The sequence below is a fragment of the Oncorhynchus kisutch genome, linkage group LG1 (genome assembly GCF_002021735.2).
Source record: "Oncorhynchus kisutch isolate 150728-3 linkage group LG1, Okis_V2, whole genome shotgun sequence".
NCBI classification, from domain to species: Eukaryota; Metazoa; Chordata; class Actinopteri; order Salmoniformes; family Salmonidae; genus Oncorhynchus; species Oncorhynchus kisutch.
Window position 1 is genome coordinate 28,916,627 of NC_034174.2, and position 24,848 is coordinate 28,941,474.

Here is a 24,848-nt window from a genome sequence, read left to right on the forward strand (position 1 = left end):
AACGAAAATATAAACACATGTAAAGTGTTGGTGCCATATTTCATGAGCTGAAATAAAAGATCCCAGGAATGTTCCATAAGCACAAAAAGCGTATTGTTCAAAAGAATTTGCACAAAATTGTTTACATCCCTGTTAGTGAGCATTTCTCCTTTGCCAAGATAATCCATCCACCTGACAGGTGTGGAATATCAAGAACCTGATTAAACAGCATGATCATTACACAGGTGGACCTTGTGCTGGTGACAATAAAAGGCCACTCTAAAATGTGCAGTTTTGTCACTTTTGTCACATTACACAATGCCACAGAAGGGAGCGTGCAATTGGCAAGCTGACTGAAGGAATGCCCATCAGAGCTGTTGCCAGATAATTGAATGTTAACAGCCTGATCAACTTCACACAAAGATGTGTCGTGCTGCATGAGGCAAATGGTCACACCAGATAGTAAATGGTTTTCTGATCCACGTCCTTACCTTTTTAAGGTCTATGTCACCAACAGATGCATATCTGTATTCCCAGTCATGTGAAATCCATAGATTAGGGCTTAACTTATTTCAATTGACTGAATCCCTTATATGAACTGTAACTCAGTAAAATCTTTGAAATTGTTGCTTTAATATTTTTGTTAAGTGTAGAAAACGGATTAATTGTCTAGTGTTTCAATAGACAAGTGCAAGGGTATAGCATTTGGTTAAGTGCAAGTACTGCAGCATTTAGTTTTTTAAAAGTTATTATGCATATTTTTCTCAACCCTGGATTATACTTCAATAAAACACTCCATGAAAAATGCAAATTATGTCAGAGCTGTAGTTTTTTTAATTAACTATGGATAGAATTTCAAGGTTGTGAATGTTTGGTATTCACCCATGTTACTCAAATCAATATGGCTTGTAACTCATTCAGATCAATAGAGTTTCTGTATTTTATCAAGAGAACAACTCAACACTGCTGGGACAAACACATTAGTTGTTAAAGAAAATTACCTCAGTCAATGTAAAGCTAAGAGTGCACTAAAGCATTTCAAATGCTTTAGTGCATTTACACGTGAAAGGCAAAGACAAAAACCTAACAAAATTGATCAGGTACATAAAAAAATTATGCATTTGGAATGATTGAGGACACAAGTGCTAACATTTTACAAAGAATGTGCCCTGTTAAAACACTGACAAAACTATGCAAATCACAACCAGGAAGTTCATATTCATATTTACTGGGCTGTAACAGATATCTGCTTCTCTCTCAGCTCAGAGGTAAATCCTACCCGTAAGGTATAGAAGGCAGAAAGTCTCTCTCATTCTTAATTCTGATACTCAGAGTGAACTAGTTTCAATAAAAAATGTCAAAGAACTGTTGCAGACCAAATGACTTGCACGCTTTCTGCATCTTGACCTTTTCAAAACACTCCTGATCCTGAAACAGGATCTAACACGAGGGTTATATTTGACTTTACAACAAAGAGATACAAGTCCTCCCTGAAAGCTGTAATGCTCTGTCACATAGATGGTGAGGTAAAACTGGAAATGTCTGATGGCATTGTGTTAAAATTAATAGTCAAATGGAAGGGTTTACAAACAGCACCACCATTATCCTCTCTATTTGACATCTTCAATAAGTTTTGATTTGAGTAGATGGTGGTGCTGAGAATAGCTTATGATACACTAACATAACACAACCAGAGCACTGGTTATTCCAAACACTGGCAATAATACTGTTGTAAACGCTCATGTCCATCTTTAAGGGTTAGGACAACACAGACCTTTCATCAGGCATCTTTTAAATAAAGTCAAAGTAAGAAATATAGTAGCATTTAGGACAGGGTAGATATTGGTAAGAAGGCAGGCAAACTCTGCTGTATAATTCTGTATTATCCCACTGTTACTACACCATAAAATTCAAAAACTTAGCTTCTCCTTTTAGTGTTGGGCTTGGGTCCAAGGTATTTCCAGTGTATGTGACATTACCCTGAGCATCAAGCATACAGTAAGCAGATCATATTATTTTACCATGACAGTGAGTATTTAGAACGAGGCATTACTGGTAAGGGATTGAATAAAGCTCAGGACAAAGGTCTTTTGCAGTTTGCAAATACCCATATGAAAGGAAAAAAACATTATGGATGTCTTCTTGACAGCATGTAATTCCAAGAGAATAAAGTGAGTGCTGTATCTCAGTAAGAGTGTGGTGGTCCAGGCTTGGTGCCCTCGGCCTGGTTGAAGGGGTTGGCTGAGCTGGTGGACTGGTCCTGCTGGTCAATGGACTGGTAAGCATCTCTGTTTCGTGTTACACTGGGGAAGCCTGCTGTGTAGAGAAGAGATCTTTCAAAATATAGCTGATACACAGAACATTAAAACTGTCAAATGTTATAACTTTTCAACATAAAACCCAACGTCAACCTCCATGTTAAGGTTCATACAGAAAATGGCAAATTACATTTGATGAATTACATTCAATGACACCAAGCTGCAGGACTCACACAATCATAGCGGTGTTTGACTACCAGTCAGGTGACCCACAGTCAAATGATAGAGAATGAAAAGGGAGGAACAGAACACCACCCAGGAGATAAAGGGAATGGATATCTACAAAGCCAAACTCCTTGGGAATTGTTTACACTGAAAACCCTGTATATGAGAGTCCCTTCAAAACAGCACATCGCAAACAAACTTGATTTATAACACACTTTTGAAGAGGAAATGTGTGGGGCTAATCTTACAGGCTGCAGTATTCACTCATGATGAACCACTAGTGCATACTGAACAGTCACCCAGTCCTGTATGGTCACACAGACAGAATACCAATGGCTGCCTAAAACCAAACCTGGGAACATAGAATTGAGTGCCCGACATGTGATCAATCTTGTAAGAGTCAACCTTAGCGTTCAACCACAATATGGATAATGAAAATCAGATAACGAAAACACTGACGCAAAAATAGATTGAGCATTTTCACTTAAATAGCATTTATTAAAAATATTACTTTAAAATGTCTGCATAAATTTTCAAAAGTCTAACACTGATATTTAAGTGCACAAAGTTGTTAATCTCAAATCATCCATTTATGACCTTAATATTCAACCTTATTCTGATGAATACAGATGCAGCCCAAAATATTCTTTACTTCAAAGTCATAAAAACATTTAATCAAACAAAAGCAAACGTCAAGCAAGAATATGTAAAGATCATTTTCATGGAGTGAAACAGATGTGACTTTCAGAATTGTAGGAAGGAGTGACAAGCAGATATGACGTGTGATTAGCAGAGGAGGATGATAGGATACAAACACAGATACTGGAGTCATGTGGCAAGAGGGAAGACTGGACAGTCAGAAAACAAGACAAGAAGTAGAGGCATGGCTGTAGTTCTTCAGCCCAGCAGTTTCCCTTACTTCCTGTGTGAGGGGAGGATTGATGGAAATAAAGGAATGATGAAAAAAAGAAGAGGATCAGTAGCGGCGGCTGATAAAGGCACTGTCAGCACTATCCGTGGTGCAGCGACTGTCCACTGAGGAGTCTAAGTCTGAGGGGTCAGAGGCAAGCAGCAGAGGGGGGGGAAGATGGAGACAAAACGCAAACAGGGTCAGAACAGAGATACAACAGACAAGACAGAGGATTGTTTCCACTCACAGACAGAAAGCTAAAGACAACATTTAATCACTAGTAGTGTGACAGAGTGAGGTTTAGTGAAATGCTAACTATTGGATGTATGGGATGACAAAAGCAGACTAACAGGGTTTTGTGCCCAGACTTAAAATTTAAAACGTAAATGCAGAAAGTAAACAGCATAGTTGGTCAATTTCCACAACAACAGAGCATTGAAGTGCAAGGTTCAACTTCTGTTTTGGTGTCCAGGTTACCATGCACCTTCAGATACTGTGTGTGGGCGAAGTCTTGCATCTAGTCTCAATATCTGCAGTGCTGCTGATGGCAATGTAATTTTGCTGAGTTTACCTTTAATATTATTGATGAAAGTGGAATAAATAAATGGTTTACTTACTCTTATCATGTGTAATAATGTAGAAGGGTGATGTACGGCAGACATTTTGCACTTGAATGCTTATAGAAACGCTGGTACAAGAAATAGACTACAACATAATTTCTTGTAAGTAATGTCAAGGGGCAAAGTAATGTGAGAAGTGTTTTTATGACTGCCAATCAAAATACTAACTTCTGGTACTGTAATTCTACATAATGTACTGTACTTATCAGCGTTAAATGGTTTTAAATCGACACACACCTTGATTGCCTTCTCCTTGGTGTATAGCACTGCAGGACGCCACCTTGATCCCAGAGCCCCCCCACCCCCATGTCAAGCAATCAGAGAGCATTTAAAAGAGACCTTGAAAACTTAGAACATTAACTTTATTAATCACCTAGTTTCAAATCAAAGCCACATGTCCCTGCTGTGCATCATTCAACTTTACCACAGACAAGTCAACTTCATTAATGCGCTATTCTTATTTGAATATCCATGAGAGTCAAATTGGGTTGATCAACTTATACAACTTTTGATAAAACATATCTTTGCCTATTCAGGGTAACAAGGCCTGACAGAACCATCAAATTATCTAGTATGAACACACCATTCAAATGGATTTCAGGCATGTCCTACTGCTCTACGGGGGTAGCATAACATGCCCTTCCTGTTCCAGTAGGTTTTGAGAACAGTCACCAAACCTCTGCAAAAACACCCAGGACTTGTGTTGTGCTAACATCTCAGTTTGACTTCGATCAAGTTGAGAAGGGAATGGGTTCTGCCACTGCCATTATATATTCCACTGTGTAATTGTCCTTTACTGTATACTGTATTCTTCCAATTAGCTGGGAAAGACAGAGGAACTCCAATCAGATTATTTTGCTAATCGATGATATGTGACCTGGCTAGGATGGTCCACTAGTTAGTGGGTGTCTCAGGCGCATTTGTCTTGTGACCGTCTCTGTAACTCAATTAGCTTGACTCTGGTTTGATCTGCCTGCAGTAGTTTTGCACAAAGGCTCGGAGCAGCCAGCCTGTGCACTACAATCCTCTCATGTCCAACGACATGAAACAGCCCAGGCAAGATTATAGCCTGGAGAATGTCATTTCCTCTCAAAATCTCCTTGGCACTAGGATGATCACATCACACCATGCTTCGGACTTTGTCCATAACAGTCCAGGGATAGTCATGAGACTATATTTCTACAAACCCCCAAAACCTTATTTTTACCATTAGAAGTGACAGTGAGTAACTAGCCCTACTGTAAACTAATGGTGGCTCTACTCACACTCACCAAAGTTGACATTGTAATCTCCTCCACGTTCTCTGTACATTTGGTAGACGAAGAAGCAAGAGACAGGTTTGAGTAGCAGGCCCAGGATGGCCATGCCGGCACTGAAGCGGAATGTGTCCCTGTTCCTCTCTGCTAGACCCTCGGCCAGCGGATAGTAGATCCCAAAATGGATGATGTCCGTCAGTATCGTCACTGCAATCCCAATAAGAAACTGGAAGGGAAATGCAGATGGAGAAACTAGACAAATGCATATAAGAGCCTGATGAGGTAGGATGATTCTTTTTGATAGCTAGCCGGCTAAACTCAACTCCGTGATTTACTATGGTGTTGAGCAGCGACTAATCTGGGCGGACTGGAGCGCCGATGTCATTTTCTATAATGTTGTGTGTAATTGAGGGTTATTCTTTGGCATTTTCTGTCTGAGATGGTACAGGAGTTTGAGGAAGTGATTCACCATAAGTACAGCATCGATGGAGTCCCTCTGAGCGATGGCCCACACACCCACAGCCAGGACACTGAAGTTCCCCCAGGCATAGGAGGGGGGTAGCCAGGCCATGCAGCCCCTAGGAACCACACACAGTAAAAAATACCAACAGACACTTCCAAATGTTAAGCATATACTAGCGTCTCTAAAAGAGTAGGCCTCATAAATCTGCAAATTGATAATTGTATTTGACAAACTCTGGAGGAAAAGCATGTAGCTGAGAAGTGGTCCATTATCAGCTTGTGGTTAAAGTTAGCCTCTTCTGTGACTGACTGTAACTATGAAGTCTTCAGTGCAGCCATCCATAGAGAAAACGCAACACAAGTGAACCATGTAGACCACTTTCCTCAGTTGGAGTCGGCAACAAGCGAAATTCCACAGGTGTATGAAAAACCCTTGAGAGGAGCCAACCCACCCACTTACTCACCAGATGGTCAGTAGCCAGTGCATTAGTACTATGGCCTGTGGGGACAAAGAAAGTCAACATCATACACGTGACTTTCACATTTCTAGTGCCCAATGAGGCAATTTGCGTCAACTCCACTTGAATTGATAACGGATGTCTGACATTTCATTAAACGATCAATGATTTACAATAAATTAAGAACGTGAATTGATTGAAGAAGTTTAACCACGAACTCAGCATCTCGTGATAAGCCCTGACTGAGTCATTTCACGCACGATAGAAGGGACAAGATTGTTACACAATTGTTGCTATTTTTTTAGTCTACAATGACATAGCGCTTATGTTCCTGTAACTGGGCTGATGTGACACGTTAATAATAAAATGTAAATACTGTCGAAGCGCGTATCAAGTAAGAGCAGTGTAAATAAAGTCAGCATTGTTATGTATGACTTACAACTATTGCAAACATGTTAACAACAGACTTTACCTTGAGGTTTACCGCAGGAATTTCCATATTTTCAGGCCAATGCAATGCAGATGTTATCGTCCCCTTCAACTTTTGAGTTTTCTGAAGATTTAATACATAACTGTTCAACTTCTCTCATAAAATGTCTCAACCACTCCCACTAACCATGTGACAACAGCCTAACTCCTTCCGCCTAACCCTTTGCACACCCCATTATTTCATACTGCAAAAAAAACACGTGAGCATCAGCTGCTTGGTCTTGGTCACCATTCTGTAAATCAATTATCATAAACATTAGACCATGTAGCCAGTCTATTTATTGGAATATGGGCAAATATGTTCATGTTCAAATATACCAACTGTATTACAAGCATTCGGGCTGAACTGGTTACAGTGGCCACTTTTCATAGGCTACATGTCACAAAAGTAAGGTTCAAAATAATATAAATCACAAGTTAAATATCTGGTGTTGTTCCCATGAGTCTATAAATGACTGTTCCAGGACAGAAGACAAATAAAATCTTTCTGATGGTTTTATTCTCCACTGTCTCCCACCCAGGTGTCTTCCGACAGCCTGGTCTCATAAACTAGACTTAACATAGTAAACGTAAATCCGGGACACTCAAATTAGTATGATATGTTATGTTTGGTATGGTTATGAGTGGATGGGTGGTCATAGAACATAAATGTCTAGCAACCTAAAGGTTGTGAGTTTGAATATCTTCATGAAAATGTTTTGCTGATTTGCATCTTTTCAACGACTTACTACTTTTTTTGCTATGGATGGGTGGGCATATAATGTAACGTCCAGCAACCCATAGGTTGCAAGTTTGAATCTCTTCATGGACAACTTAAGCATTATAGCAAATTAGCAACTTTTCCACTACTTAATACTTTTGAGCTACTTTGAAACTACTTAGCATGTTAGCTCACCCTAAACCCAACCTTAACCCTTTAACCCTTACCCTTACCCTAACGCCAACCTTAATCTTAACACTAACCCCTAGCATCGCTAACATTAGCCAGCTACCTAATGTTAGCCATCTAGCCACCTAGCTAGAATTCGTAAGATATAATACATTTAACAAATTCTTAACATATCGTACATTTTTGGAAATTTGTAACATATTGTACGTTTGCAAATTCATAACATATAATATGAATTGAAATTCCTAACATATCATATGAAATGTGTAATGGACATCGACAAATTAATAAATACCATACGAAATGTAACATATCATACTAAATGGAGTCTCGGATTTACGTACATAATAATACGAAATGCTCTAAGACCAGGTTGGTAATATGATTCTATCAGCTCATAACTGCAGTGGGAAGTGCAAACCCATGGTAGACATATGATATGCTACAAATTCTAGCCAGGTGGTTAACGTTAGCCAGCTAGCTAATGTTAACCACCTGGCTAGAATTTGTAACAGGTGAGGAGTTAAAGGGTTAGGGTTAAGGTTAGGGTTCGGGGAAGGGTCAGCTAAAATGGTTACGGTAAGGGTTAGGGGATGGGTTAGCTAAAATGCTAAGTAGTTGAAAAGTAGCTAAAAAGTAGCAAGTAGTTGAAAATTTGCTAATTAGCTAAAATGCTAACATTGTCCGTGATGAGATTCAAACTCGCGTCCTCTGGGTTGCTTCATGTTGTGTTGTATGCCCGAATAACCACCCTACTTTCGTTATTGCCTGAAGTAACTATCTGTCTTATGTAACAATACCAAACATAACATATCATATCTTCCCAAATTTACATGTACTATGTTATGTCTAGTCTATGAGACCAGGCTGATGTTACATATCTTGTCATTTTCTCTGCAGATGGTTATTAAACCTATCTCACTGACTGAGGTGGTCTTTCTAGTAATAACATCCAGATCCTGCGTGAAGAGAATACGATCTCTCAGAACAGCAAGTGCTTCAGGGAATTGCTAATGTATCTCATCTCTCTGTAACTCACCTTAAATGGGTTCTTAATAGACAGTTTGCCATGCTCCTCATGAAATCCAAATGAGGTAGAAATGAAACTATGCTGTGCAAAGTATACAGTGTCACCCTGTTATGCATCTCTACAGCACAGGAGTTTGGTGGCACCTTAATAATTATTCATGTGTGAGGACAGGCTCGTGGTAATGGCTGGAGCGGAATTGTGGAATGGTATCAAATACATCACAAGGTTGCCATGTGTTTAATTCCATTCCATTTGCTCCGTTCCAGACATTATTATGAGCCGTCCTCCCGTCAGCAGCCTCCTTTGCTCTACAGGTACATCTCTGTAAAGTAACAGTTGTTTCTGAGGTGCACTGCTAACAATAGAAAATCCTTTATTCTAACCCCATTCGTTTGTATGGCTGTTGATTCATGCAGTGAGACAGTTACTGGATGCTAAATGCTGTGGCGTGACTATAGAGGTGGAAAGAGGTCTCATCTTTGTATGTGTGGCGTTATGGTGTCTGTGACAGCAGCATTTTAATGTAGTCCATTTTATTCTTCTTTTATGTTTGATAAAAGTGTACAGCTAATTGGTGATTTACTGCTGCTGCAACCTGAACTCAGGGGTAGATGTAACACAGTAAATGTAAATCTGCCTCCTTCCAGCTATTGTGAAAGGGGGATACCTAGTCAGTTGTACAACTGAAGGCATTCAACTGAATTGTGTTTTCCGCATTTAACCCAACCCCTCTGAATCAGAGAGGTGCGGCAGGTTGCCACAATCAACATCCACATCTTTTGCACCCGGGGAACAGTGGGTTAACTGCCTTGCTCAGGGGCAGAACGACAGATTTTTACCTTGCCAGCTCGAGAATTCGATCCAGCAACCTTTCGGTTACTGGCCCAATGCTCTAGTATGATATCTTAAGGTATGTATTAATTTGTGGATGTCCAAAAACCATTTTGTGTGATATGTTACAAACGACAATTCATATGATATGTCACAAATTGCAATTCTTACAATATGTAACGAATTTGCAATATTTTTGATATGTACTAATTCCAATTTGTTGTGGCTAACATTAGCTAGGTGGCTAACGTTAGCTATGCTAGGGGTTAGGGTTCGGGGTTAGGGTTAAGGTTAGGAGTTAGGTTAAAGGGTTAAGGTTAGGGTTAGGGTTAGGGGAAGGGTTAGCTAACATGCTAAGTAGCTAAAATTGTCCGTGATGAGATTCGAACACACTTATTTTGGGTTGCCAGAGGTTCATGTTCTATGCCCATCCATCGTGTTATACCCCACCCATCCTCCCCAACCAACCACACTCCTTTTGTTTTACCTGAAGTAACTTTATGTCTTATGCAACCATACCAAACGCCCAATCCGACAAGGTTAATTGACCCACAGTCCCACAAAGTGACATGATATCATTGAAGTGACATGCTAATGAGCGATAGAAAACCAATCACGCAAATGTCACCATTCAGAATATATATAAACTCACCAAAAAGGCTATGTCCCTTTTTCAGGACCCTGTCTTTCAAAGATCATTTGTAAAAATCCAAATAACTTCACAGATTTTCATTGTAAACGGTTTAAACACTGTTTCCCATGCTTGTTCGATGAACCATAAACAATTAATGAACATGCACCTGTTGAACACTAACAGCTTACAGACGGTAGGTCACAGTTATGAAAACTTAGGGAGACAGCTGATCATCCCCACAGTGGCAGACCACCTGCACAGGATTGGTACCTGCAGGACAGGTACAGGATGGCAACAACAACTGCCCAAGTTACACCAGGAACATCCCTCCATCAGTGCTCAGACTGTCCGCAATAGGCTGAGAAAGGCTGGACTGAGGGCTTCTAGGCCTGTTGTAAGGCCTATTTTACCAGGCAAGTCAGTTAAGAACAAATTCTTATTTTCAATGACAGCCTAGGAACAGTGGGTTAAGTTGTTAAGGGGCAGAACAGCAGATTTTTACTTTGTCAGCTCGGGGATTCGATCTTGCAATCTTCCAGTTATTAGTCCAAAACTCTAACCACTAGGCTACCTGCCACCCCAGCAACATGACCGGCAACAGAGTCACCTATGGGCACAAACCCGCCGCCGCTGGCCCAGACAGGACTGGCAAAAAGTGCTCTTCACTGACGAGTCGCGGTTTTGTCTCACCAGGGGTGATGGTCGGATTTACATTTATTGTCAAAGGAATGAGCATTACACTGAGGCCAGTACTCTGGAGCGGGATCAATTTGTAGGTGGAGGGTCCGTCATGGTCTGGGGAGGTGTGTCACAGAATCATCGGACTGAGCTTGTTGTCATTGTAGGCAATCTCAACGCTGTGCGTTACAAGGAAGTCATCCTCCTCCCTCATGTGATACCCTTCCTGCAGGCTCATCTTGACATGACCCTCCAGCATGACAATGCCACCAGCCATACTGCTCGTTCTGTGCGTGATTTCCTGCAAGACAGGAATGTCAGTGTTCTACCATGGCCAGCGAAGAACACGGATTTCAATCCCATTGAGCATGTCTGGGATCTGTTGGATCAGAGAGTGAGGGCTAGGGCCATTCCCCCTAGAAATGTCCGGGAACTTGTAGGTGCCTTAGGGGAAGAGTGGGGTAACATCTCACAGCAAGAACTGACAAGTCTGGTGCAGTCCATGAGGAGGAGATGCAGTGCAGTACTTAATGCATCTGGTGGCCACACCAGATACTGACTGTTACTTTTGATTTTGACCCCCCCCCCCAAAATATTCCCACGTTAAATTTGCTGAAAATAAACGCAGTTGACAGTGAGAGGATTTTATTTTTTTGCTGAGTTTATCATAATAAATTGAGTGTCTCGATTTACATTTACTATGTTACGTCTAGTCTATGAGACCAGGCTGGCCACCTACTGCACTGGAGTCTTGAACCAAATCTTGTATGTCATTCATTTATTGTGGCCACTAGATGGAGGTGATATAGCTTGAAGCCATTTAGAAACCATAGCACCCAATTTGAAGAAGAAGACAATGCTCTGATCTGAGAAACACTCTTTTCACGCCACTTCGAAAATGGTCTCCTAACCTGCTACGAAAATCACGTCCGGTCATAGCTGTGTCTGTGCCGCTTGAAAAGAGTGTCTCGCTCTGATATATGGGAAGGTCTCAATTTCATACTCCTCTCTCCTTGTCTCCTTCCCAAAACCCATTGATGAGAAAGGCAGAGGTCCCTCCCCTCTGACCTTCTCCTTCAATGGGATTTGAGGAGGATGAAATTGAGATTTTCCCATTGGCTGATTGCTCCCAACCCATAGGGATCCCCATCCAGTTGACTTCTTTAAAATGGTGGTAGCCTTCAATGGTAAAGTCCATGCTAAAACTATTTAGAAACCAAGTTGAGTGCTCTAACTATCGCTAATGGTGTGACAGGGATTAGACAGTCCTGGTTATCGTTAGTGTCTCCCAATTCTTTTAAGGTGTCTGTCCTCTCGCACCCTGCTGGTAATGATCCCATTTGTTGTGACAGTAACATGGCAGATGGCCACTGGCCAACCGTAGCAGGTGCGACCCCTGACCTGACCTCCTGTTGACCTCTTTGACCTCTGTGACATCAGCGACAGTAACCAACGTAGAATTCATGCAATAATGTTTCTATTCAAAGCGGGTATAATTTCTGTCATTTTAATTTAAAGACGTATTTGATCTCAAAATGTCGTAGAAACAGCCACATCTGTCTCGTTGCACGTTGGTCGGGTATCCTCTATCTCTAGAGGGGACTGGGAAGGGAGGGATAGGAAAAGAGGGAGGTGTTTGTGACAGATGGATGTATTACTTTAATTTGTGTTGTAATTTTGCTTTACACCTGGGAGCCAAGTCAATAATCGGAATTTAATTGAATATGTGGTAACACTCCTCTGAAACATCTTCTCATACACTAAGTGTTAAACAATTCTCCATTCCTTTCTATCTAAAGGCTTTATAAACTGTTTTACAGTCTAGGCAGGTCCCTTATTGATGCTGCTATTCCCCATGTATCCTGCCACGATTTGGCTGGGTGTGATCCATCATTCGACTGGCTGCTTTCCAAGTTTCAGCAGTGCACTCAGTAGCACAACACTTTCTCAGGGGTTATTATAAAAAATACATCACTACTGCTTTTATTCCAAGACTGTAAATCAGAGTGAGAGCAACATGGTGCTCCCAGTGTGCTGGTTGTTTGGGACGAAAGACAAGTATTACTTACTCTGCCTGATCAAATATTGATACAGGTGCAAATGTGTGGTGGGAGTGGGAGCTAATGTTTTACTCTCTAATACACTTCATGTCAGCTAATGCTTTACTCACCAATGCACTTGATGTCATTGATTTCCCTTTCTTTACACTCAGTGTTTCAATTTGTTTGACCGCCTTGTTTCTCCATTTGAAAGAGAGACAAGAGAGACAGGGTGAAAGAGGGATGCAGCAGTGAGACTGTGGAGGATCAAGGTCACCTGCATAGAAGCAGAGAGAGAGAGAGACAGGGAAAGAAAGTGAGAGAGACAGCATCTGTCCTCCTCCAGGAGGCCCTGGGCTCTGACACACAGCATCCCACTGAGAGCAGGGGGCATACAGCCCCATCCTCAGAGCTCCTGTGGCTCTTTGGAACCAACTCTCACATCTGTCTCCACACAGAGTGCTGAGAAGAATTATCCTCACTGGTGTCATGGAGTATAAAGTTTCATAAAAGACCCTGATCCCCGTGACTAAACAAACTGAATCCATAGAGGTAGCATAATGATAAGAATCTTAACCAAGCCTGCCTCTGCCCTGCCTGTCCATGAAATGGTTAAAGGACATGAACCCCCACTGACTCACATGAGCCATAGCTCCCTCTGTATCATGTGAAACTCTGTGGTATGATGTAACATGAGGTCCTGGACATTTGACATGGCTAAATCCTACACCCAAAAGATCAACCCTCAATAACACTAGGGACAACCGTCATCATTGTACAAGAATTTAATCACATACAACTAAGTTGAAAAAAACACACAATATAGACAGAGAGTTCTGTTTGAAGTATTGTATAAATAAAACATATAGTTAAACATATAAAAGGAAACTCAAACAAACATGTTTGCTTATCTTACTAATTACCTTTTAAAGAGTAGTGTAACATTATCAGTAGAAAAGCAATTGGTAATCAATCCATTCTCAGAAAAGACATTCATATGTACAGGACACAGATAATCAGACACTGCACAGTTGTTGTTTTGGACCTAATATACATGTACATGATTTTGTGGCATTGAAGTGGGGGAGATGATATGAGTTGGTAGTATGAAAATGCTGAATGAACTATCACTGTCAGGTGATGTATAACCTGTGTTCTGTCTGTTTTGTCAGAGGGAGTGGTCATGTTCAATTTGTGGTGTGTGTGGGGGCCTCTGGTGTGTGTCTGTCGCCCCTCACACTGTGATGAAGGCACCCTGGTCACTGTTGGCCGACTCTGGCACCACGCAGCGGCCCCTTCGCCTGGTCACTCGACGCTTCCGGTGGAACTTGGCATAGCAACGGAACCCTTAGACAAAGTAATAGGACAATAGAGGATGGATAAGCAGGTTACTGACATATAGAAAAATACCTTTATCACCTACTGTTTGTTGTTTGTGTTCTCTCAAAATCTCTGATGTTCTGTGGCTTTCGCCTGATACATCCCTTACTCACCTTCCTCGCACATACAGTCGTCATAGCACTTGTTGTTGAGGCCCCGGTTGTGAGGCTTACACTCGTGTTGTCTCAGGTCACAGCAGGAGCCTATAGGAGGGGATAGAGGGAGAAACCATGTGACTTCTGGTTGTAAATTTAAAAACAAATGTTTCAACCATCACATGGACTTTATCATAACGATCCTTCAGGAGACCATGACCTGAGAGGTCAGAGGTCAGGAGAGTAGTGGATGTGCGACAGTTTAGTCACTGACCTGGGAGACAGTCCAGATGGTGGTCACATGGCTCGATGGCATCAGTGTCTACCGTCACATTGCCACTGCTCAGGTTCTTACTGCGCCGCTTGTCTTCAGCATGCAAAACAAACAACAGATGGCCAATAAAGTACTTGGACTGAATGATTCAACCCAGACTCAGACTAACAGTTGGACAATCAAGCAAACACTTAAATGTCAATAGAAATAACAGATTTATCACACGTGTTTATTCTGTGCTGCGTGTTCAGTACATGCCAAGGGATCATTACAAATGTAGGACATTAATATGATCACCCTGTTATAGCAGAACTTTTCTGAAATCCAGGCAATGTTACATTTGTAGTGTATTTGAGGTTTCCACATTATGAAAATGTATCAACCCCTACAAACATTTCCATTAATTATAATCCACATAATAATTCAGATTTCGTGTTGCTGCAGGATTATTTTCCTGCTGTAGTAGACTGGCTCAAATTAAGATCCTACATCTGTATGTTTTTTTGGGGGCGTGGAGTGAACACATTCATGTGTGACTTTCCACCAACATTAACATTAGCTGTATCTTCTCAAAACATCTAAAGTGCTGACCTTTCTTCCTGGAAGATGGCCAGGCGTCCACTGGCTTCATGTCCTCGTAGTCTGTCCAGTCAAACAGAGTCATGTCCAGAGTGGGCATCACCTCTCCTTGCATCTTCCCCCGGCCAGACTTCTGTAACGCAGAGAAAATACCCCATTACAGCCTCACACCATTGGTCTCTAACTACATTCCAGTATGTTTCTGTTGGGGTGTTGATGTGCACTACCACCTGGCCCATAAAACAGCCTGTTAGTTGTGAACACCCAGGACTTCACACCCCAGAGTGCTTTACAGGCAATCAGTTGGCTACTGAGGACATGGCTACCTACTACATTGTTTATGGACCTGAGGCAGCATACATACATCAGATGGTAGTGTTACTACTGGTCAGAGGAGAAGGCCTGTGCTGATTCACACAGCTGTGATTTTACCAACACTGTCAACAATGTCCTACAATATTAAACCCTGAGCCGAAGCAATTTTAAGTTAAAGTCAAATTTAACAAAACAACTCCTCTGAGGACTACTCAGCCAAAACCGATACGTCATAAACTTCAACAAAACTCTTTACATAATGCATATCCCCTGGACCTCTGGGCTGTGTTAACAAAATAATAGCAGGTTATTATGAAGTCAATTTGACATTGAGAGGTCTCCTGGTGATGTCTAGAGAGACTGGACCAACCAGGCTTCTGGTGCACATTGATCCCAGCTCATTCCGTCTCACCCCGAGGAAATATTGAGGAACATCAATTAGATGTGGGATATTAGTGCTTGGCTGTTTATTTAGCCAGCAGCCGGAATCAAATATTAATTAAGAACGCTCCCAGCATCCCTGTGTCATTGAACCCAGGTCCACTCCAAGCGAGGCTTCCACTTCAGGCCGGTATCTGACAGCTCCTGAATAAAGACATACACACGGTCTCCAAGGTTCTCCGGCAGCTTGTAAACAGCATACCAAGCAGTCAGACAGACCAGACATCAAACACTCACAGAGGCCAGTAAAGCCAGACAGGGCTACAGTAACTCTGGAATTATGGGCCTGGGAGAGGAAAACACCATGGGCCTGGGAGAGGAAAACACCATGGGCCTGGGAGAGGAAAACACCTTGGGCCTGGGAGAGGAAAACACCATGGGCCTGGGAGAGGAAAACACCATGGGCCTGGGAGAGGAAAACACCATGGGCCTGGGAGAGGAAAACACCATGGGCCTGGGAGAGGATACCACCATGGGCCTGGGAGAGGATACCACCATGGGCCTGGGAGAGGATACCACCATGGGCCTGGGAGAGGAAAACACCATGGGCCTGGGAGAGGAAAACACCTTGGGCCTGGGAGAGGAAAACACCATGGGCCTGGGAGAGGAAAACACCATGGGCCTGGGAGAGGAAAACACCATGGGCCTGGGAGAGGAAAACACCACAGACAAAGAGTAGGCTCCTCGGAACAGATGAGTACTGTTATTTACCAGTCTAATGAGTGTATTGGTGGTTTGATAGCATCCTGTGATAAATAGATGGATGATAGATGAGAAGGAGTATTTATATTTGAGGAGCAGAGAAGATATCTAACTCTGTGTGTGTGTGAGCGCTGTGATGGCAGGCAGCATACTGGGAGAAAGTGATTGACAGATGGCTATGAGGAGGAGGGGCCAGGCAGCTACACCTCACCCACCACACTTCTACAACCCCCCTCCTCATACAAATGAGCCCATTGCCTCCTAGACATTCAATCATGGATTTACCAGACAGGAATACATAATAACCAAGACAGTAACAGAGAGGGTATTCTACTACTTGACCAATGATGGTGTGAACTTGACCCCCAAGGCATGTGTTATGTAGATTAGCATAACTATATCCATCATATCTAAAAACCCTTGAGACCAGACTACCATATTGGCTATTATGTTCCAACCACCCTCAACTGATAGGTAATTTAAAAAGCCTGTCTCCTCGTTTTTCTGAGATGAATAATGAGCTATGTGATTCATTAAGCCCATTATGGAGCCTAGGTATTTCCAAATAGGAAATACAGTCGCTCTTTCTTTACCATGAACACGTATCTCTATAAACCCTACAACACTGAGGCACAACTGACAATGGTATTTCTAATAAGCACTCATATGTCTTTATGGGGTACCTGGGGTTTGGTGGAGGCTGGGGGCAGCGTTGGGAGATGCTCGCTCATCACCGTGGAAACCGCATAGTAGCCGGAGCCAAAGACCACGTAGATGGGGGAGGGGGGTTCAGTGGGTGGGGTCAATCTGTGAGAGGAGGCGGCTGCAGCGGCGGAGGAGACAGATCCCTCCTCAGACAGATCCCTGTTCTTCAGAACAGAGCCCAGCTCAGGCTCAGGGAGAAAACCTACAATGAGGGAGAGAAGGACAGAACAGGGGTAGGGGAGGTGAAGGATAGCCAGACATTATCATATACACCTAACAAGATCTCTCCCTGTTGCCAAGAAAAATGTATTACATTTTTTTTGTTCATTGTTAAGTATAAGGTCAACTACTTAAAATACTTAATCAATTTATCAATGCCCTATAACAAAATCACAGAATTTAACATTATGTTTTTAAATCGATTAGTATTTGTGCTCTTTATATTACATTTATAGAGAACTAATCCCAAACAGGCTCACGGCTCATTATCTGATAACCCTTGATCCATTGGGGACTCACCTTTAGTGAGCCGACCCTTATCTCTCCGACCTCCATGTCTCCTCTGGTCAAAGTGGTGCCCATGCCCATGCCCCTGGCCCCTCCCCTTGCGTGGCCCCAGAGGGTGGTTGTCTCGGGCATGAGACGGGTTCCTGAAGCCCCCACGACCCTTCTCCTGCTCCCTGCCCACAGGACCCATCTCCAGTCTCACCGGGTTCAGGCCCTCCAGACCCGTCCCATCATCCTCAGGCCGAGCTGCGGGGTGCAGGGGCCTGCGGGAGAGAAGCCCAGCCCCAGAACTGGCTTTGGCACCGCGGGACCCCTGGCCACCATGCCCCCCTCCACGCTCCCTACCGTGCCCATGACTCTGGAAGCCCTGATCAGGGTACTGGAGGGCATTGCCACTGCCTGGCGAGGGCTGTGCCAGTCTCCTCTTTGCATGTGTGGAGCCAGGTTCAGCGCTGTGTGAAACAGCCAGAGTGGAGAACAGGAGAGCCAGAGGCAGACACCAGGAGGAAGACATCATCTATAACCACAGAGCCACCTGCTGTAAAAATACAACAGTTTTCAGTACACTCATTCTATATTTTACATGACAAAAATGGACAGAAGCAGCTACATTATGATGACACAAACACACTATGGACTGGGCTGGTGAACTATACTTCTCAGAAAGTCCAGAGTACATTCAAATATACAGTATGTAGACAAACTTGTCTCCCGTCCTGTTTTATATAATCCCTACAGAACATAGTGTTTCACACCATCAGTCACTGCTGATTGGTGTGATATCCCTCTGTGAGTGCCTGTGGCTTTGAGCCTCTGCCATGGAGTCCACCACCAGACAGCCATACTATCCTCCTCCGCCATGGAGTCCACCACCAAGCAGCCACACTATCCTCCTCCGCCATGGAGTCCACCACCAAGCAGCCACACTATCCTCCTCCGCCATGGAGTCCACCACCAAGCAGCCACACTATCCTCCTCCGCCATAGAGTCCACCACCAAGCAGCCACACTATCCTCCTCCGCCATGGAGTCCACCACCAAGCAGCCACACGATCCTCCTCCGCCATGGAGTCCACCACCAAGCAGCCACACTATCCTCCTCCGCCATGGAGTCCACCACCAAGCAGCCACACTATCCTCCTCCGCCATGGAGTCCACCACCAGGCAGCCACACTATCCTCCTCGGAAGACCCCAGGCAGTACGCTGTTCCCTTGTCCTCTGTTCCCAGAAGCACTCAGTACCACCCTATCATAGCCTACTCACCCTTCCACCATCCCTGTTGCTGTGCTACGGCAGCACTCATCAGTCTTAGCAGTAATCATTACACTCTTGTGCTAGCCTCTCAAGCTGCAGTGGCTCTTTAGGAGCCTATATAGGACAGAGACATACAGACCCTTAGTGCTGTAAAAATGTGTTGTAAAAATGAATTTCCCGGTCTGTCATCCTCTTCATCATAAGATGCTTCAGCCGTTCTCCACCACAGCCTTGCATTATGTATACCTGTGGGCTCTAGGAGCTGCATCTCCAACCCACCTGTCTATTTATTATAACAGTAAGAATCAAGTGTGAGGTCGATATGATTGAGAAATAATGACATAACCCAATTAGTGGCACTGCCACTGACCGCACTAAGGAGATCAAAAGGTGATTGGTACAGTGGGACTTTCTGAGAATATGGGCATGGGGCCTGAGGACTAATAACCACTAGCTAACTGACCGACTTAATTTGTATTCAACTCGGGATGTCCTAGTAAAATGTCAGAGTCCTTGTTTCTAACCCCCTGGTCTAGTTCATGTGAGTTCATTTGGGTTGTTTATTAAAAAGAACAAGGTGAGCTTTCTGTTCCTCTCTGATGGGTTTGGACCATCCATCGCCCTGGCAACGCAGCATGACTGCTCTGCCCCTGGCAGGCCACTCTTTTATGTTAAAGACAGACGACGGTGCGGCCCATACAGAAAATCTATAGGGGAGAAGTATTGACCTACTGCTGCAGGGGTGTTGTGGGTCGATAGCCTTGCCTCTTCAATCACACACACACACACGCACGCACTTTCAAAAACACTCCACCCTGAGGTTTACACTGAGTTATTTAGGTGCTTTGAAAACAGGGCAGGACTAGCAGATTGCGTTATGGGGAGGAGGAGAAGCAACTGCTGTCAAGGGGAATGTGTGGTGCTATTGCAAGCAGGCCTGTATGGGGATTAGACACAAACTGCTACCTCTTGCCTGTCTCTGGAGGGAGTTCTACCCACTGTGCAGTTTGCAAACAACAGTGGGACGGTAGCTGCTGAGGTGAGACCTTATCGTCTATAAACTTACAGTGTGTCTGAGAGAGAGAGGTACAGTGCCCTTTCCCACGCAAAGTGTTTGGTCAGGCTTTATCTCATCCTCCAGCCCTGTATATTTGACACTGCTGTGGTAGAGAAGGGTATTTTTAATCACAGGACAGAGAGACTTCGCAGAAAAATGGCATCACAAGAAAACACTCTAGCTTGTTGGTCTGCTCAGTGAGAACCATGAGTCCTTGCTGACAAAATGAACAAACCAACCAGTCCCAAAAAATAGACAGCAGCAAACAGCATCAAAATGCACATGACGTACTGTACATATTGACTGAGCCCAGACTCATATTGGAGATCACAGAGTCCTCTGAAATGAGTGTGCAGATAATGGGGCGCAGACACAGAGGCTGAGCAGCATTCTGATTGAATGGCACCACAAATATTTCTCTCTCACATAAAGAGAAAAGGGGCGCCTCCATAGAAACGGAGTGGACTGCTGGTCGGAGCCTGAATAGCCCTGTCACCTTAAAAGGAAGGCGGTGGGTAACAGAGAGGGGCACAGAGGCAAAGAGCATCCTTGCCTAGCAGAGCCCCTTCTCCTTTGGCCCTTTGATATAGCCGTCAACAGGTGGTCCTTTGAGAAGACTCAGGATGGGGGTGGAAATAGAACACTCTGGGGTGGAGTTCTCAGCATCTTCTGATGATAAGTGTATTATACAGCGCTGTGTGATATAGGTAGGACGCAGCAGGGGTTAGCATCTGGCGCCGAGGCGGTGGCCAGGCCAGGGGGGCAAAACCAAGTGGCCAGGCCAAGCGTGAAACTCTTTCTGAAGACAGAGAGGGCTTTGAGAGCACATGAGGAGGAGTAGGATACAGTATGAGGTGTACCTTCAGTTTATATACACATGGAAAGCTGTGAACAGATTGAACAACCTATTGAAAAACTGAGATGATATGAATTGAGATGAATTAGTGTTCAGACAGAGGTAGGTCCAGTGATGATGGGTATCTAGCAGCAGAGTGCAAAGGGCCACCTCTGAGGCCTGGTTCATTAAACACTGAGATCTGAGACCTCTCTCTGGTCCATGACCAATTGGTCAGTGCTCAACAATATCAGGCCCCGACATGTTTCACAGAAGCCCAGCTTACAACAGATCATGGACACAGCTGAAATGATAGTTTGAAGAGGGCCTGGTAGTGAGGGGAGCAGCGAGGCAAGGTGAGGCGAAGCAGTGGCACTGGGCACTGGGCTGGCAGTGGACTCTGTTTTATGTGCATAGATAACTTCACCTGCTGGGCCACAAGCCTCCAGAAGCCATCTGCTCCTGTCCTGTTGTCTCTCCTAGCAACCAGCATGGCCACGAACAACGACCAAACAAAGATCCAAAAACTCCCGGAATCATTCTGGGTTTACATAAAGAGATTACAGGCCCATGTCCAAAAGCACATTTATATCAGATGATTTACCTGATTAGCAGTGTTCCGTCAGGTTGCAGAGTGTGTGCCTTCTGTGTAATGTGAGAGTGAGAGGACAATGGGAAGTCAGGAAGGGGGGGGGGGGGTGGCTGGGCTCAGGTGGACTCTGGTCCCTGTCCCTATCACATATGGCTCACTGGAGAACAACAGACTTTACACCAACCAGACCAGAAACGCATGACTAATTCACCATCCTTTCTTTGCTCCCCCAGTGAACAATGCCAATAACCCCCCACACCCACACCCAAAACAAAACCAAATGGGAGGTCTTGTGGTAAACACAGCTGGTGATCCACTGCGATAACTGTACACTCTAGTCAAAATAAGAATGCAGAGAAAAAGATCATTTAAATGCCCAAGAAAGGTTTGATTTCTCAATCATTCGGCAGACTTAAAGAGTCAATGGATGCATTCATGTATCTATTAGCCGATTAAAATATGCTGTTCATCAGGTGTTCGCCATGTAATAAACACATAAGATTCTCAATGTTTACCAACACTTAACTTTCATAAGTCTGATTTCCATCAGATTTCTCAACAAATACTTCAGGAAAGCTACTGAAAGCACTATAAAAATTTGTTTCAGCAAGTAGCCTTTCAACCGCCCAGTCAATAGAGAGCAATAGTAATGGCGTCTTTCTGTAGGCACTAACTCAACCTATGGGAAAATGAATGCAGTTTTTGTAGGGTTTTTGGATAAATGCCCAAAATAAGGTATGTGGTAAACATGGGCTTAGGAGATCTTATGCATTTTGTTCTATAAGATCATCTTCAGCAGCTAAAGTCACTTTTTGTGAATTTTGAGCACATAATGGCAATATAATTCCTAAAGGTCATGTTAACTGACTGATGTCATAGAACAAAACATATAAGATCTCTTCAGCCTGTGTTAATCTCAGACCTTATTTTCGGCGTTTATCCCAAAACCCTATTCTTTCCTCATAGGAACAGCTGAACGAACCAGAGGTAACTCATTTATGGGTTTTAGGACTACAAGCTGGCGAGCTCTATGACCGCTGATTTAAACAGTTTGAATTCTTCAGCTCTCTAGAGAACAATATTGGAGATTTCATACCATCAACTGGGAGCTTTTGCAGCTCTGAGTGAGCATCCTTATCTGCTGAGCCCCTGGAAACTGCTCAGTGTGATGAGAGCCATAAGGAAGGCCCATCTGTCAGCAAGTGAGCCGATGCAGAGAAGAGGCACAAACAGATTCTGTGGCAATTTCGTTGCAGGTACAACAGATGTGGGGCAAGATCGAACATTGCCACGGTTGCACAGCAACATCACAGACATCCCGCAATGTGGCCATTATCTTCCCGTAGAGCACGCTCAGTGCACATACACACACTCACAGCGGGGAAACCTCCTCCAGATACCCACAGAGCAGAGAGAGAAACACGTTCCAGCAACGCTCTGAGACACAAACAGCACCAGGAGAACAGAGCTACAGACATCCCACTGAGAGGAGAAAGACAAGGGAGAGACAAAGAGACAGGGGGAGGGTAGGCCAAGAGAACAGACAGACAGTAAGAGAGAGAGAGAGAGAGAGAATTTATCCAGGGCAGGGTTAATTGGAACAGTGACAGTGGAATCTCTCTCTCTCATTTGATGTCACACAAGGAGACCAGCTGGGTCCACTGTTCAAAAACCAAAACACAACAACAACCAATCAGACTGAACCAACCTTGAACCCGAAAAGATCACTGTTGACAGCATATCACACTTTAACGCTCATTATAAGACATGAGGGTGGCCACGCTAGGTAGTAGATAGGTAGCTAGGTAGTAGATCACCAATGTAGTCCATAGTGGAGATTTGCTATATTGGCACAGCTCACTGCTTTACCTAGCCTACACATTATATGAAGAGGCAGCATAGTGATAGTGTACTAGGAAGTTATCTACGTAAGTGGAATGGAGGAAGAGCTTTTGTTAATTAATGCTTGGTTAGGCTACCATAAAGTCATGATTAATCTTTCCATATTTTCCTTGAGTTTGCTATTATTTTTATGAAATTTCTCTCAATAGTGAACGTGGACTGGATGTGACCCCCAGATCGCCCTGCCGGGAGCTTCACAGTCAGGTCTCTCCACAGTTCTCATAGGGATCACATTCACATTCCTGCTGATTGGCTTGCTTTTAATTAACAGGCTTATTAATGAGTCCACAAATATTGTACACCCACTGTCTCTGCTTTATATTCACTTACGGTTGATTAATAAAATGCATGATCTCACAAGGAGACAGCCTACCTAAAATCTCTCACTCTCTCTCTACATAATTGCAATATATGAGTCTCTTTTAACATGTTCATTAATACTCTTTGAGCTATTTTCCTGATACAGAACAAAAACATATTTTATTTCCCATATCAGAATGACTTTCCCCTCTGCCAAATAACAGAACACAGTTAAGTTCAGATAAGATTATCATAAAACGTACCACTAAGCAATTAGGAATACTGAAGGCACTATTGAGTATAATAAAAAGGCAAACAATTTCATATATTTCTTTAAATTTAGAATAATTGGCCACCACGGTTTCTATCTTGCCTTCAGTGGAGTTAATTCATATAGCCTAATAACTTTATAGAAGAAACAAAAGTGGGTGTTACTAATGTACTAGCTAGTACAAGATGTAGTCTATTGAATGCAACAATATAAAGCTAAATGAATGATACAGGTGGCACATTTGGTTGGCTATAGTTCGTTATTGCGACAGAGAACCTTTTAACACTTGAATAAATTGACAAATTACCTTACCCGTGTTGGTTAATCCGTTGAGGTTGACTATTATTGTAAAGGGAATTCAGTCTTCTGGGATGACCGATATAGTTTGATAAAGCGCACAGGACTCAAATTCCGTCTGTGTAGGCTCCGTTCACGGTCTGTGTGCTGGTCGTTGGGATTGTATCTGGTTTTTGAAGAGTCACCGCTGGAAGCGCGTAACCGTATGCGCGTTCGTGCGGAGATTTGTGTCAGCGTTTGTCCCATTAGGTGAGGCGCATGGGAATATGTTTCCTGAGTTTGCGATAGGATACATCAATTTGTCGCCAGTGTTGGCCGGTGAAGTGAGAAACTGTCGAAATGTATTCCTTCTTTGATCACAATTATCACCGTGAATTATATCAAAGTTTCCTACATGCAATGGGAACTGAACATTGAAACAAGTAATACGCAAAGTGTGTACACAAGTGTGCATTAATAAATCATTTCGCAGGAAAAATAAAACAACAGAATTGGGTTTCTTCTTGTGTAAGAATATTGTATAACTTAAGAACCGGCATCCGTTCATGTGGCAGTAGGGGGTAATGAAGAAGTTGAGGCACAGC

General features: G+C 43.3%; 2 protein-coding genes across 14 annotated transcripts; both read right to left on the minus strand.

Annotated features, from left to right (window-relative positions):
- Positions 1 to 593: 593 nt before the first annotated feature.
- Positions 594 to 6,817, minus strand: agtrap (angiotensin II receptor-associated protein). Of its 10 annotated transcripts, none has more exons than XM_020490810.2 (5): positions 6,641 to 6,817; positions 6,175 to 6,209; positions 5,718 to 5,826; positions 5,258 to 5,474; positions 594 to 2,292 (listed from the first exon to the last, which is right to left on the minus strand). In XM_020490810.2, exons 1-5 carry the CDS (start codon positions 6,665 to 6,667, stop codon positions 2,165 to 2,167), a joined length of 516 nt encoding a protein of 171 aa, XP_020346399.1. In that variant the 5' UTR covers positions 6,668 to 6,817; the 3' UTR covers positions 594 to 2,164. The 10 variants fall into 10 exon arrangements, with proteins under 10 accessions (XP_020346399.1, XP_020346410.1, XP_020346397.1 ...); XM_020490821.2 differs by having other exon boundaries at positions 5,264 to 5,474; positions 6,641 to 6,816; XM_020490808.2 differs by having other exon boundaries at positions 594 to 2,295; positions 6,641 to 6,816.
- A 6,708-nt stretch (positions 6,818 to 13,525) lies between these two features.
- Positions 13,526 to 24,457, minus strand: LOC109896527 (draxin-A). Of its 4 annotated transcripts, none has more exons than XM_020490800.2 (7): positions 24,280 to 24,457; positions 17,769 to 18,273; positions 17,228 to 17,451; positions 15,099 to 15,219; positions 14,508 to 14,600; positions 14,252 to 14,341; positions 13,526 to 14,105 (listed from the first exon to the last, which is right to left on the minus strand). In XM_020490800.2, the coding sequence occupies exons 2-7, from the start codon at positions 18,271 to 18,273 to the stop codon at positions 13,993 to 13,995; spliced, it is 1,146 nt and encodes a 381-aa protein (XP_020346389.1). In that variant the 5' UTR covers positions 24,280 to 24,457; the 3' UTR covers positions 13,526 to 13,992. The 4 variants fall into 4 exon arrangements, with proteins under 4 accessions (XP_020346389.1, XP_020346382.1, XP_020346374.1 ...); XM_020490793.2 differs by having other exon boundaries at positions 17,769 to 18,291; XM_020490785.2 differs by having other exon boundaries at positions 17,769 to 18,294.
- Between the last annotated feature and the right edge of the window lie 391 nt (positions 24,458 to 24,848).